The following is a 14,839-nucleotide window of genomic DNA, read 5'->3' as shown; positions in this document are numbered from 1 at the left end:
CCTCGAGCATGATGAGCTTAAACGCAGCAAAGATTACTGAATTTGGGAAACACCAACTTGCTGGTTGATGGAATCCCTGGATGGTGAAAACTTCTGTCTCACCTCAATGCCTGTTCTTTACCCAGCTGCATCTGTAAATTTATCTGTGGGTGACAGAAGGCAGTCTGGTCTTTCACTCTCCCTCCTGCACATTAGCAAGAAGGGAGACCTGGGATAAACCAGAGTCAGACCCCATGCTGCAGACCTGCTTGGCTCTTACCCAGTCCTTGGCTCCAGCAGCCTGATCCTTACACAGACAGACCTTCTCAGAGGTCCTCTTAAACTGTATTGAAACACCACTGCTGGAAAGGACACTGGGAAATTTGGGGTTGTCAAGCTTTAAAATACAAGGAGGGTTTAATGCCTGAATTATGCTCTGACTTGGCAGTTCTCTGGTTCAACCAGAGAATCCAGTCCTGAGAATACAGTAGGGAAAAGCAGCTCATGACAAGCCAAGAACAACATGGGTCTGCTTGCCTCTTGCCTTAATCCTACAATGTGGATAGCAGAGATTTACTAGGGACCTGATTCCACCCTCTGCCTTTTAAAGTGGCTGCATAATGACCAATAGGTACTGAGCTGGTCTTTCTCCATCAACTTCCCCATGGAGATGAAGAAAGAATGTTTATTCTTTAGGCTGGTGCCTGACTAGCAGAACCAATAAATCCAGGATTCCTCCTGGTTTCTGTCCACTGTCCCCTAACATTCCATATCTGTGAAACCTTGCTTTTTTCCACATCCCCTTCATCCTTTTTTCATATCCACCTGTGCTTCACCATAGCCACCCACACCAGCTTGTGTTCCTCCCTTTCCCTCACCTCTTCTTTAGGGAGCAGTGAGCAGAGCTCTCAGTGCTCTGCTTGCTGTTCCCTCTGATTTCCTCTTGTGCCTTTTCCATCCTGCCCCATAACCATTCTGTTTTTTCATTTGGTTTCCTCTACAGTCACCTTTTTTCCTCCTTTTCTCTATCTTCTGCTTATTCCTGCAGCCCAGGAAAGCTCTCAGGCTTTGCTAGTGAGGGCTGAGTAGGTACTAGAGTGGTACTAGGTGGGAAGCAGTGTATATTGTGTGCAGCTGTAAACTGTGGTTTTGGGCAGCTGTCAGAATAGTTGTCAGAGTAAGATCTATGTTCCCTTCCCCTGAGTGGTGAGGACATGAACCCCTTTATCTTTTCTCTTTATCTCAACAGTAATTTTCATAAAAGTGTATGGGAACAAACATCTTGCAGACCTTTGCCTTTCTGATATATTTGTTGAAATGAGCTAGCAGGTAAGAGCGGACACAGTATAACTGCCCTTTTCCTGGAAAAAATACCCTGCTGAAAATAGTGGTAGGTGCTAATAATTTGGCAGGTAGGAGATGGAGCCAAAAGCTTTGCTTTAGGCTGTGGTCTGGACCTTCCTGCTGTGGCAGGGGTTGGACTATGCCAAGGCATGGGGAGAGCTACAGCTTGTCCTTGTATGTGCTCACTTAAATCTCTCTGTTCTTGATCTTTGGCAGTTTACTACAGCTTAGCAGCTTTCAATCCCTTGGGGTCATGGAGATTTCCCAGTGTGGGTTTAGGGAGGTTGTGTGGATAGTGAATCTTTCATTATTGTACCTTGGAGCCTGTATCTTCTGACTTTCACACTGAGTTTTGGGTCTCCTACCTAAAATACATGGTGACAATGTTAAGGACATTTATAGTAGTAACAAAATTATTCATGTTGCAGATCATTTGAAATTAAATCTCTTACTGTACTTAAATTATAGATATATTGCCTTATAAGTCTCTGTATAGATTTCACTAATAGTTGATTATGCTTGCTTGCTATTATTTTTTCATTATAACCTCAGGGTACTGGTCAGCAGCCTAAAATTTACAAAAAAAATACCTAAAACAATGAAAATTTCTTGGCCTTTGTTATAAACAAATCTGAAAAAAAATAGCTGGTGAATCATCACAGAGATTTTGTCCAATCTGGTGATTAATTGTACTGTATTTAGACAAATCAGTGCATGCTAGCACATACTTTCTCTCCAAAGTCTGTAGCCCACAGGCATTTGTAATCTCAAGCTCCCTAAAACAGCCAAGCAATTTCAAAGTTTATTTTATTGTTGAAGCCTTTTGTCCTGTTCTGGCAGAGACCAGAACCAAAAAAAGTCAACAGTGGGGGTGCAGCTGGTGGAAATGTCCCTAAAGGCTGATATTGCTCAACCTGTCAATTTTGTATATGAGTTTTGAAAGTGAAAATAAATAGAACCAAATGTAGGCCCTTACTGTAACCACATTTTATTTCATCTCTAGCACAGACTGAAATGCAGAGTGGCTCCTCCAGCCTGTTCCTCTGGCAGGAAGAGTTCTCTGTGGTTAGCACACAAAAGCAGAGTCCATCAGCTGGTCCCTCCCTGGCGTGTGTCCCTTTTGCAGCCTTGGGCAGTCAGAATAGCGAGCAGTCAGCTGGGCTTGGGGCATCATTCAGCCAGACTGCAGAGAGCACAGAGCAGCGTGCAGCAGCAGGCAGCGCCCTTCCACGTGACAAGCCAACGTGGGTTTTCATTTCCTGAGTGTGAAAATAATTCTGACAGGTGGATTTCAGTGTTACTCTGAGACGGTCCTGCTCCAGGTTTGTGAGAGCATCGTGCCTTTGTGTGAGGAATGGCTGTGATCACTGCAGAAGGTCAGCTCGTGCCATGCCTGTCAGAGCTGTTTTCTGTCCAGCCTTATAACTCACTGTACATTTCTGGCTGCTGTCTCACAACTTTTTCATGCCTGTCCAGCAGCAGCCTGGTGCAGGCTGGGATGCTGGCAAAGATCTGACTCATCTCTTTTGTTTGTTGCTTTTTTAAGCAATGATTTCCCATGGACTTCCTATGTCTTCTAAGGGAAGTCCAGGCCAAATTAAGTTAAAACGTTCAAGGACTTTTATGTGAGTAGAATTTTATCACCTTCAGGTTGTAAGTGGAGACACTTAACCTTTATTAGTATTTCAAGAATGAGCCATTCCTATCCAGATAAAAACGCTTCCTCATGATGCCTGCTTGTCTGATGTAAGTATTGGGAATATGTGCATTTTCTTAACGTTAATTTACATGGTAGCTTGTATCATCTCCTCACTTGTGGAGCAAGTTCCCCTCTTAGCACCCAGACTAGAAATTAATAAGCACAAGGAAAATGTAACAAAGCCTGAGTTTTGTTACCTTTAGTCTTGCAGTTCACTGAACTGGTATGGCAGCATACGCCGAAGGAGCCAGACTCCTTGGAAGGACCCTTCCTTGGCTGGCTGGAGAATTAGGGACCTTAGCTAGCACTTTAATCTAATTCCCTCCATCAGTTCCTCTTCTCAGGAAAAAGTAATTATATAAGGCAAAGCCTGGTAGCCCATTAAAGAAGACACCTCTTTTTCTGAATAAACAAGGCTGATGGAGTAATCTCTGTGCAGAAAGCTTGTGAAACTTGCAGCTGAGGTTTTTTTGTGTGTTTTTCCTGCTGTATACCAAAACCTGAGCAAGTCTGACCATTGCAGTAAATACTGGATAACACTGTGCAAATACATTCCTCCCTTACTGAACAAGTATCTTATTCTTCAGAGAGAAGTCCTTTGGAGGAGTGAGTGAGGAGAAGGATGAAGCTGCAATTGTTGAGTGGGAGGGGTTGTGTTTTTCAACTCCTGTTAACTTAGGAGGTTTTGAGGTCTTTCTGGTGGTTTCTGTCTTCTTCCACAGATCATAAATATGCAATCATTTTCAATCTCGGCTGGTAAGGGAAGTTCATGTGAATCAAAGGGTGATGTCCTTTTGCTTCATGCTAGTATACATATCAGTGACCCAGTGCCATCATTTGTTCTGCTCTTTTGTGGCTTTTGACCAGTGTAAGGTCAACACTGGTGGGTATAATTGCTGACTGTTGCTCATATATGATAAGTTTAAAGAGACCATTAATTTTATAGATGTAAGCAGGTAACTGAAGTCATAGGAATGCTGCCCAAACTCACAGCACAGGACAAGACTGGAAGAAGAGCACAGCAATGGCCAAAGAGGTTTTGCATGGAGGTTGATGAAGGCAATTGATTGCATTTGATTGAAGTGGATTTCTGTTTGATTTCACGTCAGAGGCAGCAGTGGGGCAAGACTACACCAGGAGGGTTGCAAAAATAGCCACAGCAGCCTTGGTAATTGCCAAGGAAAAGCCATTAGGAGGGAGAGATAGACTTCTGGGTAGGAGGGAAGTGAGGAGAGATTTAGAGCTGTGAGGAAAGATTGCATAATGTTTTTCACTCCCCTCAGTGCTTTGGGGAATGAACACTCTCTGTAAACAAACAAGAGTGCTTTAGAGATAGCACTGCTGGCTTCACTGTTTTTTTCTAGTGGAAAATAGCTCACAAGTCAGCATTGCTAACCAGGACTGTCAGAAAGGGGAACACTACTTAGCCTTTTTAAAGAAATAACTTGTTATCAAATGAAAGGATTAAAGGATATTTCTTTTTTCTAGTATCTGAGACATGTTAAAACTAATTCCTTCCCAAATGTCTAAAAGAATCATAGAATCATGGAATGGTTTGGGTTAGAAGGGACCTTAAAGATCATCTAGTTTCATGGGCAGAGACACCTTCCACTAGGTCAGATTGCTCAAAGCCCCATCCAACCTGGCCTTGAACTCTTCTAGGGATGGCAAGACCCCAGATTCTCTGGGCAACATGTTGCAAGTGCCTCACTATCCTCACAGCAAAGAATTTCTTTCTAATATCTAACCTAAACCTGCCCTCTTTCAGTTTGAAAGAGCTATTATCCCTTATCCTATCACTACAAGTCCTTGTAAAAAATATAAATGTCATTCTAAAAAGCCATATCAGTAATCACCAGTAATCACCAGTAATCCTAGTATCATTTCCTCTGGGCATCAAGTGTGCCATGTTTTCTTTGTCTCTAAACTTTTTCTATAATGAGCCTTGTAGTTAAGGGATTGTTGTCATTGTGGGACTTTCAGAATGCCATCAGGATGGCCAAGGTCTAACCAGTACTGGGGCTCAGAGCAGGATTCTTCTTATGGCTCACATGGTACACTGTGTAGCTTTGTAAGTCCTGGAGTACTGCCATGAACTCAGTCAGGATAAAACCAGAAAAGAAAAGATAATGTCCCTGGCTTAGGGATGAGAAAAGGTCCTGTGGGGGAGTATACTCAAGCCCTTTGATGGATTCTGCAGTGACCTGCAGTTTGCTAGATCCTGCAGCCCAGCTTGGGCAGTTTGACTGGACTTGCTGACATCCAGACAGAAATACTGCCTCAGTATTTCAAATTAAGAAGCTTGAAGTTTCTTGGACTCTTACAGACGTGCTCAGTGGCACAATAAAATCTAGTCTGACTTCCACCTTAACTAAAGGCAGCTGTAGTGAAACCTGTGACGTTAATGGACTGAATATGGGACTGCAGCTCTGAAACCCTAATCAATGCAGGTTGAAGCACTCCCTGCTTTTAATTACCCCCACGAAGCTAACAGCTCTCTGAAGGTTACTATTTAACCAGAAATAATGGTACAGCATCTACATTCTGGATTGAAATTGCTGAGGCAGTTAATTTTTACTCAGGTCTAGTTTTTGTAATTTGTCCCCATGCATGACTGAACCCATGTAGAATGGCAGGTTCCTGGGCACAGGTGAGTTTTCTGGTCTGCAAAAACATTGTATCTCTGCCCCACACAGTGCCTGTGTTACGTGGCTTGATCAAAATTATCTACATTTTTAGCTTTACATTTTAATTGAATCCTGTTATTGAGTGCCAGAGAGATTAAAGGAAAACTGCTTCATTTAATTTTGTTTCTCTGAAGCAATTTATCAACTGCAATCCTGAGGGAGTTGGAGCAGACATGATGATAAAGGCAGAATAAAGATGGTAAAGGTTGCTGAGGTTTCATTTCTCCATCAGAAGGCTTAGGCTGCATCTTTTCCACAGAAAAATCAAGTTAATATATTTTGTTGCCACTTGGATGTTTGTTATTTACTACTGGTCTATGTAGGCCATTCTGTTCCTCTCAGTGTTCAGAGCTTTACCTTGCTGTTCTGAAAGGCACAAATAAGCTTTTGCTCCTGTTGCCTCTCCTATAATCATGGAATCATAGAATGGTTTGGGTTGGAAATGATGAAAGATCATGTAGTCCACCCCTTGCCATGGACAGGGACACATTTCACTAGACCATCTGGCTTGAGGCCATCCAACCTGGCCTTGAATACTTCCAGGGAAGGTGCATCCACAGTTTCTCTAGGTGACCTGTTCAAGTGCCTCACCACCCTCACCCTCAAAGTGTTTGTGTGTCCTTGAGACAAACCTGTCTGCTACTCTTCCCTGTTCACTCATCGACAAAGCTTTTGCTGAGTTCAGTTTGTGGAGCTTGTCTGTTCCTTCTGCCTGTCTTGCAGAAGGGATTTTTGAATAGATAAACCCTCTGCCAGTTTGGCACATGTTTGTTTAACTAATTGGCCAGCTCATCTCTGTGGGTAAGTTGTCAGGAGGGAGAGCACAGCTCTCCTAGGGATCATACAAAATGAGGACATAGCTGTGACCCCTGACTCTAAAGTCTGATGTGTCTGTTTCCCTTTGCATCTCAAAAATACCATGAATTTGCTCAGCTGCCTGTCAGAATTGGTCATTGCATATTCCATGTGCAAAGGGATTTCCAGCTCGCTACTATCAAGATCCTCTTGAACACCTAATGGGAGGACACAGAGCCTCAACAAGATTCAGGAACTTGCTTCAGCTGGTTGTCTAAAGGCATTGGAAATTTAGGTGTTTTATTGAACCTGGGCCCTTGGCTCTCAGATTCAGCATTAGTGAAATACAAGGCTTGCTTAGATACATGCCCACTTCCTGGTGGGGTTTTGTCACTGAGAGAGGTCACTTTCCCCACATGGATCACCATTTCTGCTCCTCCTGATGGTTTCTCTTGCAAAGCTGGTAGTGCCATTAGGGTATTAAGTCTAAAATATGCCATTTGATTTTGCCTGAAGTAAAGCAAGGAGCAATTAGCATCAAATAGATGATATTATGGAGGGGAACACAAATTCTGAGAGGGCTGTCTCTCCATGCTTGGTTCTCAGTCACCAACCAGGCAATCTAAGCTAAGCAAATCTGATAACAGCTGTGAGAGTCCCACTCCCAAGGAGCATAGTGAGAGTAGTCATCAGATTTTGAAAGACCCAAGCTGAACTCTCTCTACTGCCAAATCCCGAGCAGGGATTCAAGACCAGCCCACTGCCCTCCCCATTCAAGGGTCAGAATCAATGGGCATTGGGTAACTGTCCTCTCCACTTTCATATGAAACAACTCTCAGTTCCATCAAGCTACACAACCAGCAGTGGGTAGACAGTTGGGTTTCATCTTCTGCTGTGAGCTCAGGATGTTTTTCAAAGGTTAAATAGCTGGTGGACCCCCTTCAGTACTGAAGGGTTGTGAATGTATGAGGCACGTGCCTAGACACTTAGTAGGTGTTTTCATCATGTATGGAGAATGTTACCTTCAAATAATAGCATTCTTCCTAAAAGCATATCACAACCTGAAAGATACGCAGTGATGTTACTAATTTGCATTTTTAATTCCCAGTTAATAACTGGTCTCTAAACATAGATGGCAGCAGTACAGTATTCCCTTTTTATGAAGACTGACATCTGTGAATACTGTCTTTGAGGCAAGCCATGTGTATGTGATTAGTTCATTGGTTGTTGGCACGGTGTTAAAGAATTACACTGAATAAATGAAATGTTATTTTCCTTTTTTGCCTTTCTGATCTGTCTGTGTGATTATGACTTGATCAGTGTTGAAGTCAGCACTTTTATTTTTCTTCTTTTCGAAGTAAAGGGCATTTTCATTGGGAACCCCACAGCTGACTGTGGGAAGATATCTGTCCCTTAGAAGAGTCACGTGAGATAAGCCCTTGCCAGAGTGAGTAGCCCAATTATGTTTGATTATCCATCACTCATATGGCCTCACAATGGAGGTTTTTTCCAAGCTTCTTCTCCCTAATGTTTCACATTAGATGCCCAAGCCATGACCGGATCTGAACTTTCTGGGGCTGAGCAGTAGTTGAGAGATGTAAGCAACAAAAATGCATCTCTCCGTTTTTCCAACTGTTACTAATTGCTGACACAACTCCTGCTTTTGTGAGCAGATAACAAGGCAAGGAAAATGGCTGCATCCTCCTGCCAAGGGGAGTCCTCGAGTAGAGCCCTTGTTTTGGGCTGATTAGACAGCACTGTGAGCAATGTAAGCAATTTGCCCTCACATAGGTACAGAGGACAGGTTGCTTCTTTTGGGGTTAGTGCAGCCTAAAAGAAACTTCAGCAAAATCCCAGAGAATCAGAGCAGAGATCAGTCAATGTAAATAATGCTGTCCTGGGTTTTGAAAGAATCCCTGCTATGGACACTCTTTTGATAACAACAGCAGAGAGGAAAAAATAAGCCACAAATCTAAAACATGTTTTGAAAACAATCTCTTCCAGCTCCTAATTTTATTTAGAAAGAAGGCACTTCTTTTTAAATCCTGAAGACCTTTACATTGAGAAGTGATTAACTTTAGTGCAATCAGCTGTGTTATTGTCCATATAAACACTTCACACTGAAGTCATGCTCAAACATTTAATTTTCTGTTTCACTTCTCATAATTTTTCATGATTTTCACTTGGTGAATATCAAAAACTGAGATCACATATTCATGGGGAAAAAATAAACACTGTTACAAGGGCAGATTTGGCTTGATCAAAGCAAATGTCATGGCAGATATTGATGCAGTCAGATTGGAGTTCTGTGGACTAGAGAGGTGACCCAAAATATCTAGCTCTGGAGTAGCCATCCCCATCATTGACACTGGTAGCTGAATGAGAAGGATTTCACTGCTTTCACTGTTTGGATGGCCAGGAGCTATAAACTCCTCAGAAAAGAATGTGTATCAAGGCTTATGGTAAAACCATCAGCCTTCACTGCATTTATCAAAATTGTTTTAACTAGAAAACTCTTCTGCACTAAGGCAGAGTTTGCTCCCTGAAGCAAAGATGTTTCACAAGTGTTAAATGTGCAACACTAGTGGCTGCTGAATGAAGTTGCCATTAAGGATGTTGAGCCTTTTGGTTTGAAAATGAGAATTTACCTTGCTACTGGCAGTCCCTTGAGGTCTCATTTTTGTATCAGTGAGTTGCCTGGTTTTGTACTCAGCAGCTCACATCCCTCCATTTTCAAGTTCACCTGTTTTCTTTTGTCTTGGAGTTACTAGTTTTATTACAAGGCTTATTTTTCTTCTCTTTCTTTCCTTTTCTTTTCCTCTCTTAGGGGATTGTTTATCACCATCCATGACAAAGGCCATATTGCAACAATGCTAAACTCTTGGCCTGAAGAAAATGTTAAGGTATGTGGCATGTCTTCTGTGGATTGGGAAATTACTGGCAGTTTGGTGCAAAATGGGATATTTAGTGGAACTGCTTGGCATCATTTACAGAAATGGCTATTTAAAAGGACAAGCAAAGAATGCTTCTCTTCCTCAGAGAATTTTCAGGATGAACTTCAGTTTCAATTTCCAGTCAAGTTGGGACTTCAGAGACTCTGTCATGTATGTATGCAGTCAAGAAAAACTTTTTCAGAAGTAGCAGAATCTTGGTCAATTAAAAAAAAAAGCGCATGATAATAAATTTGTACAGAATAGGGGCCCTAGTGAAAAAAGTAAGATACAGTGTATTGAAGAATTGTGTGGCTAACTTGTACCAAAGCTCTTTAAGATATCTCTGTAATTAAGATGCTTGTAGGACTCCTTCCCAAATCCAGTGAGTCATGCAGCATCAAGAACACTGGCAACTCTGAAAATCATGTTTGATATCCAGCAGCTGAAAATATTACTGACACCCCACCCATAAAGTGTTCTTGTGAAGTGTTTTTCACTAGAGCTCAGGGCTGGGCAAGTCCCTGGCATGAAATAAAGTCAACACTTAAGACAGGTCTTGCCAGTCATTTCACCTTATTCTATCAGTCTGAAAGTACATGTTCCTGAGAATTTCCATGGCTATTGACAGAGTTTTGGTCCCCTATCAGTCATCTGCTTCTTTCCAAGAACAAAGGCTTGGCAGCTGAGAAAATCTTGCAAGCATTTTCCATTTCTAAGAGGAAAAAAAGATGAAATTTAACATGTTTTCAGAAAAAGTGATCACAGTCATATAAACTTGTGTTTGGAACCATGGAGAAGAGAGGCAGGCTAGGTATTTTGTCCTTGCTCTGTCCAATAAATTCAGTATTTCCATTTGTTTCCAACTCAGAACTGTGAGCAGAACTCATTATGGCTAATAGAAATGTTTTTGCAGATGGGGAAACTGGCACAGAAAGATTAGAGATTGCTATTGAAATAGCTGCTCTGGCACCCTAAACAGACCATAGGGAGGGCAATGGACTATGAAAGAGATTCAGACTATCTACTTTCCAGGTTTGCCAGACTACAAAGGCAGCTCATTTTACCAGTATTGTTGTTATGGACCACAAGGTTCCCTGTGTCTTTGTGCACAGACTTCTTCATGCCTGAACTGGCAGGCACTGGAACACTCAAGATTTTGAGATAAATAGGGAGGCACCTGGACTGCACCTAAGTCCCTGGAGGGACCCAGGTATTTTTTTTAAAGGCTGAACACTCCCCACAATTGAACACCATTAAAGACAGTGCAGAAATACCTGGAGATGCTACCCACATTTTTTCTCATTAGATTTGGCTCACTAGGGCTTCATGGCAACAGTGCTTACTGTAGAAATGGGAAATCTGGGCCAAAGCCTGAGTGCTCTGCCTGGAAGGGCTGGAAGGGTGCTGGTGCCCTGCTTAGCTTAGCAAAGCCTCAGCCAAGCTCTAATGAGCCACACCTTCAACCCTCCAGTCAAAACTGGGCTGCCCTGAAAGAATCATAGTACCAGAAGCAGAATAAGTGATAAGAAACCATTTCTGGTCATACTTACATGGGAATGTGGGAGTTTTGTGTCTCTTCCAGGATAGCTAATGAATCCTGACATGAAGAAATGTTGGATAAAATGCTGGCCATCCTCAGGAGTGCCTTCCCTTGCCAGTTTTCTCTCTGGTTCCTTAGTCTTGTGCTATTTTCTTCACAATGGTCCAGCTAAAGCAAAAAGAATGCAAAGAATTATACAGGATGGGTGTCATCCTGGTAGCTATGAATTCACGCCACTCAAAGCGAGGGTGGTGTAGAAACATGTATTTTATTCCAAGACAAGTGTGCTGCCATGCAAGCTACTGCACTGGCCTTCCATCCTGCCTTCCCTCCCCTCAATCCTCCCTCTTTCTGTGGGATGCCTGCCCTAGAAGTACACTCAGGATCTTGAATCCCCACCAGGATTATTACTGCTGTACAAAATCCTTCCCATTTAGTGTTTTCTGTTTGTTCACTCAATGTAGAGTATCATTTCATCCTGTAAAGGCTGACTGTGCAATCAGTGCAGAGAACTGGGGATGCCAGCAGCAGCACTTTGCCTCTCTGCATTGCCTTGGCAGCTTGGAGATCAGTGTAGCACTCTGGATCACTCTGCTGGGCCACTTGCCTGCTGCTAAGGCACTGCAAACCTGGACTGGTTAACTGGGTACAGCCTAGAGTCCAGAATCATCTCAGTTAATATCAGCTGCCTTGGGATTTATAAACTGCCTAGTCTCATATTGTAAGTGCTTCTGTAATGAAGTACTGACAATGAAGAGGAAACCGAGTTTTTCAAAGAGAAATAACCCATCCATCTGTTCCCAAAACAGCTGCTGGAGAGAGGAGATGCCCTCTGGAGGTTTCGTCTCTCCCCATCAGATGTCAAATAACTTTAGAAACCATTTCGATGGCTGTCATAAACTGCACACCTAACCTTTATACCATGACTTCATTAGAGTCATCAAGAAAATTTGTATCACAGATGGAAGTAGAAAAGAGGTTCCTAAATGTTAAACCAATAACCTCCTACCTTCAGGTAGAAGGGTCTGCCCTGCTCAGCCAGAGATTAATGTCCTATTTGTTGAGTTCTGATTATATGAACCTGAGTGAATAAACACATTGCTTTAATGTCCTCGTGTATCAGGTGCTCACAGAAACTGTGCTCTTTTTTGGGGTGTTTTTCAAGTCCAAAGAGCCACAAACAAATGTGAATCCAGTTTTCCCTCTCTTTTACAAATAGCAATGCATTTCTCCCATGCTGTATTTTCTGTTCTGATTAATTTCTCAGTGTTGCCTTGAGGACCTTTGGTACCTATAGAGTGCTCCAGCACATCCTAGGCTGAATAATTTTTCTCTCTCTGATGGATATCTAAATGCTATTGAGAGGTTTTTTAGGTTTGCCTGAGAACACTTACTTATTTGGATGAAAGGGGATCAGTGCTCCAGATGAATATTTTGATTCATTAGAACTTAATTTTGTTTTAATATTCTCTGCATAGTTTGAATATTAACTCCATTTAATTTCAGGATAAACCTGTAGCAGTGCATATGCTTCCTGCTTTCCTTATTCCCATTACTGCCTTTGAATCCCAATTGCATCCTCGGGGTGTGGTAAAGAAGTAAGCACACACCCAAAACCAGATGGAGCCCACCCAAAAAGAGACTTTCTCATTGCTAACACTTCACATTGACTCAGAAGGAAAAGCAAATAGCAAAAAGTTCAAATATGTGTGTAGTTTATGTTGAATAAGAAAGGACACTGAAATGTGTTTCTTCCACAGATGCAGTTCCTAAACACACTTTTTTCTTCTGGAAAAAAAGATGAAAAAAATCAAGACCATATCTCATTTGTGATACTTCTTGTAGTACAGCTGGGGATGCACAAAAAGCCATGCTGCTTGGGCTCTGCTACAGTGAATTGAAGTGTTTTCCAGCAGAGCTGCTGCTGTCCCACACTGTGAGCTGCTAGCTGTTCACCACACTTTCTCTACCCCTAAAAATGATCAGCCCCTGGTTGCTAACAGCTAATTAACATGCTGTCGTGGACAAGGAGCAAATATCCATTGCACAATTGCAAAAGTGGCATCAGTGTGGAAACAGTGTAGCTGATTTTGCCTCTAGAGCCTTGGCAACCCCATACAACAGTCTCTTTTGATTCTCCTAGGCTATCGTGGTGACAGATGGAGAGAGGATTCTTGGTTTAGGAGACCTAGGAAGTTATGGCATGGGTATCCCAGTGGGAAAGCTTGCTTTGTACACAGCTTGTGGTGGAGTTAACCCACAGCAATGTCTCCCTGTCCTGCTGGATGTTGGCACGGACAACGAGGTAAGACAATTTTTCATAAATCTGACATGGGGGGAGAATCAAGATTGGTGCTTAACTCCAGTTCCCTAAATGTGGAGACAAAGCTGGAGACATCCGAGATGAGATGATGACTTGACCAACACTGCAGGAAAGTGGGAAGGTTTAATTCCTGTTTGATGCATGAGAACCTTTTGTTCTTATGGGGAACTGAAATAAGCACTAAATAGACTCATGGTCCTCTGGTCAGAAGACTCAGAGTGTTACCAGTTGGAGCTGAAAGCTCAGCTCCACCTTCCAGCATGGTAAGGTGAGTTAACAGGCTTCGTACAGGAAGTCCCAGAATTATTCTTCCTCTGGTAATTGTGAGGGAACAGGCAGATATTCGTGTCTGTGTAGAGATGACTATATTCCAGAAATGGAGAATCCCTGGTGAGTGGTTTGGGAATGATTAATGTCACTGTTTTGTTAGATTGCACATGTTACTGCACATAATAACCAAGCAAGAGGACTCCATCTGTTTGCAGATTTTTGCCTTATGACTCTGGCTCAGAAAGGCCAAAGTGAAACATTTCAGCAATGCCAGAATGGACATCTGTGAGGATGTCTTTTTAAAATTAATATCCTATAGCTATTTGTGATGGCCTGGGTTTGTCCATTCTTGTAAAAAGTACTTGTGCTTCACATGACCCCACATAAACCAAACACACATTTCTTGAGGGACATAAAAAATCTGGGGTGTAAGAGCTTTGAGTTTGTGTATGAAGACAAATTAATGCTGACATTTTTCAGACATGCTGATGCTCATTGGACAACTAAATTTTCTGCACCTCTTTCAGTCCTGCCCCAAGTCTCTCACTGGACCCTTGAAAAGAATGAAAGAATGCAAATCAGTGCCCATAGATGACATCTGAGAATCTCAATTACCTCTTTGGTCTCTGGCCCCAAGATTATGTTACCCCTTTAGCATAGCAGCCTGTCATGGACTTGTGGAATACAGGGTGTGCTCATCTCAGCCTTATTCATGGTCTTCCCTGAAAAGGGAGAACTCTGAGTTCAGACCCACTGAGGCTAAAGCAGGAATTAAGTCTCAGTCTCTCACTGCAGTCTCCAGTCAATACAACATTGTACTTGACTTTGGATCCTTATCTCTTCCTTCTCCTCCATCCTGATCTGCATGCCACCAGTGCTTTGAACCTCCCAGCGGGAGCTTCTCCCAGAGGAGCCTGGATAAGAGTGCTTCCCTTCCCCTGAAAAGCATCTGATCATGCATGTCCACCTTGTTTCTGTCTCAGCAGACAAGAGACACTAAAATCCAAAGTGGCACCAATGACTTTTAGGCCTCTGTGAAGGTCAGATGGCATCAGAAAAAGACTTAGAGGATCAGTCCAAGCCCAAGATTAGATGTAATTTGTGTTCAGGAACTTCTCTGTGAAGGCAGTTTCCACATCTGGAGTTAAGATATAGAAGTCACTGTTTTCCAGCAATATGAACAGTGTATGTCCTCACCATATAAATAATTTGTTTGCTTATTTATCTAATGGCTTTCTCACATGCATAAACCCAGATTAACTGAACCCT

General features: G+C 42.4%; 1 protein-coding gene across 2 annotated transcripts in view; it reads left to right on the top strand.

Annotated features, from left to right (window-relative positions):
* Window positions 1-14,839, top strand: part of ME3 (malic enzyme 3) — a 116,169-nt gene that overhangs the window by 72,207 nt on the left and 29,123 nt on the right. The window contains exons 4-5 of one of the 2 annotated variants that reach the window (XM_056497325.1): window positions 9,332-9,407; window positions 13,121-13,282. The exons of the other annotated variant lie outside the window; for it this stretch is intronic. Coding sequence (XP_056353300.1) covers window positions 9,332-9,407; window positions 13,121-13,282 — 238 coding nt within the window. The remainder of the gene's footprint in view (window positions 1-9,331; window positions 9,408-13,120; window positions 13,283-14,839) is intronic. 2 annotated transcript variants of the gene reach the window in all.

This window comes from Oenanthe melanoleuca, chromosome 1 (assembly GCF_029582105.1).
Source record: "Oenanthe melanoleuca isolate GR-GAL-2019-014 chromosome 1, OMel1.0, whole genome shotgun sequence".
Classification (NCBI taxonomy): Eukaryota; Metazoa; Chordata; class Aves; order Passeriformes; family Muscicapidae; genus Oenanthe; species Oenanthe melanoleuca.
Note: the sequence above shows the minus strand (reverse complement) of the source record. Positions and strands in the feature narration are given on the sequence as shown.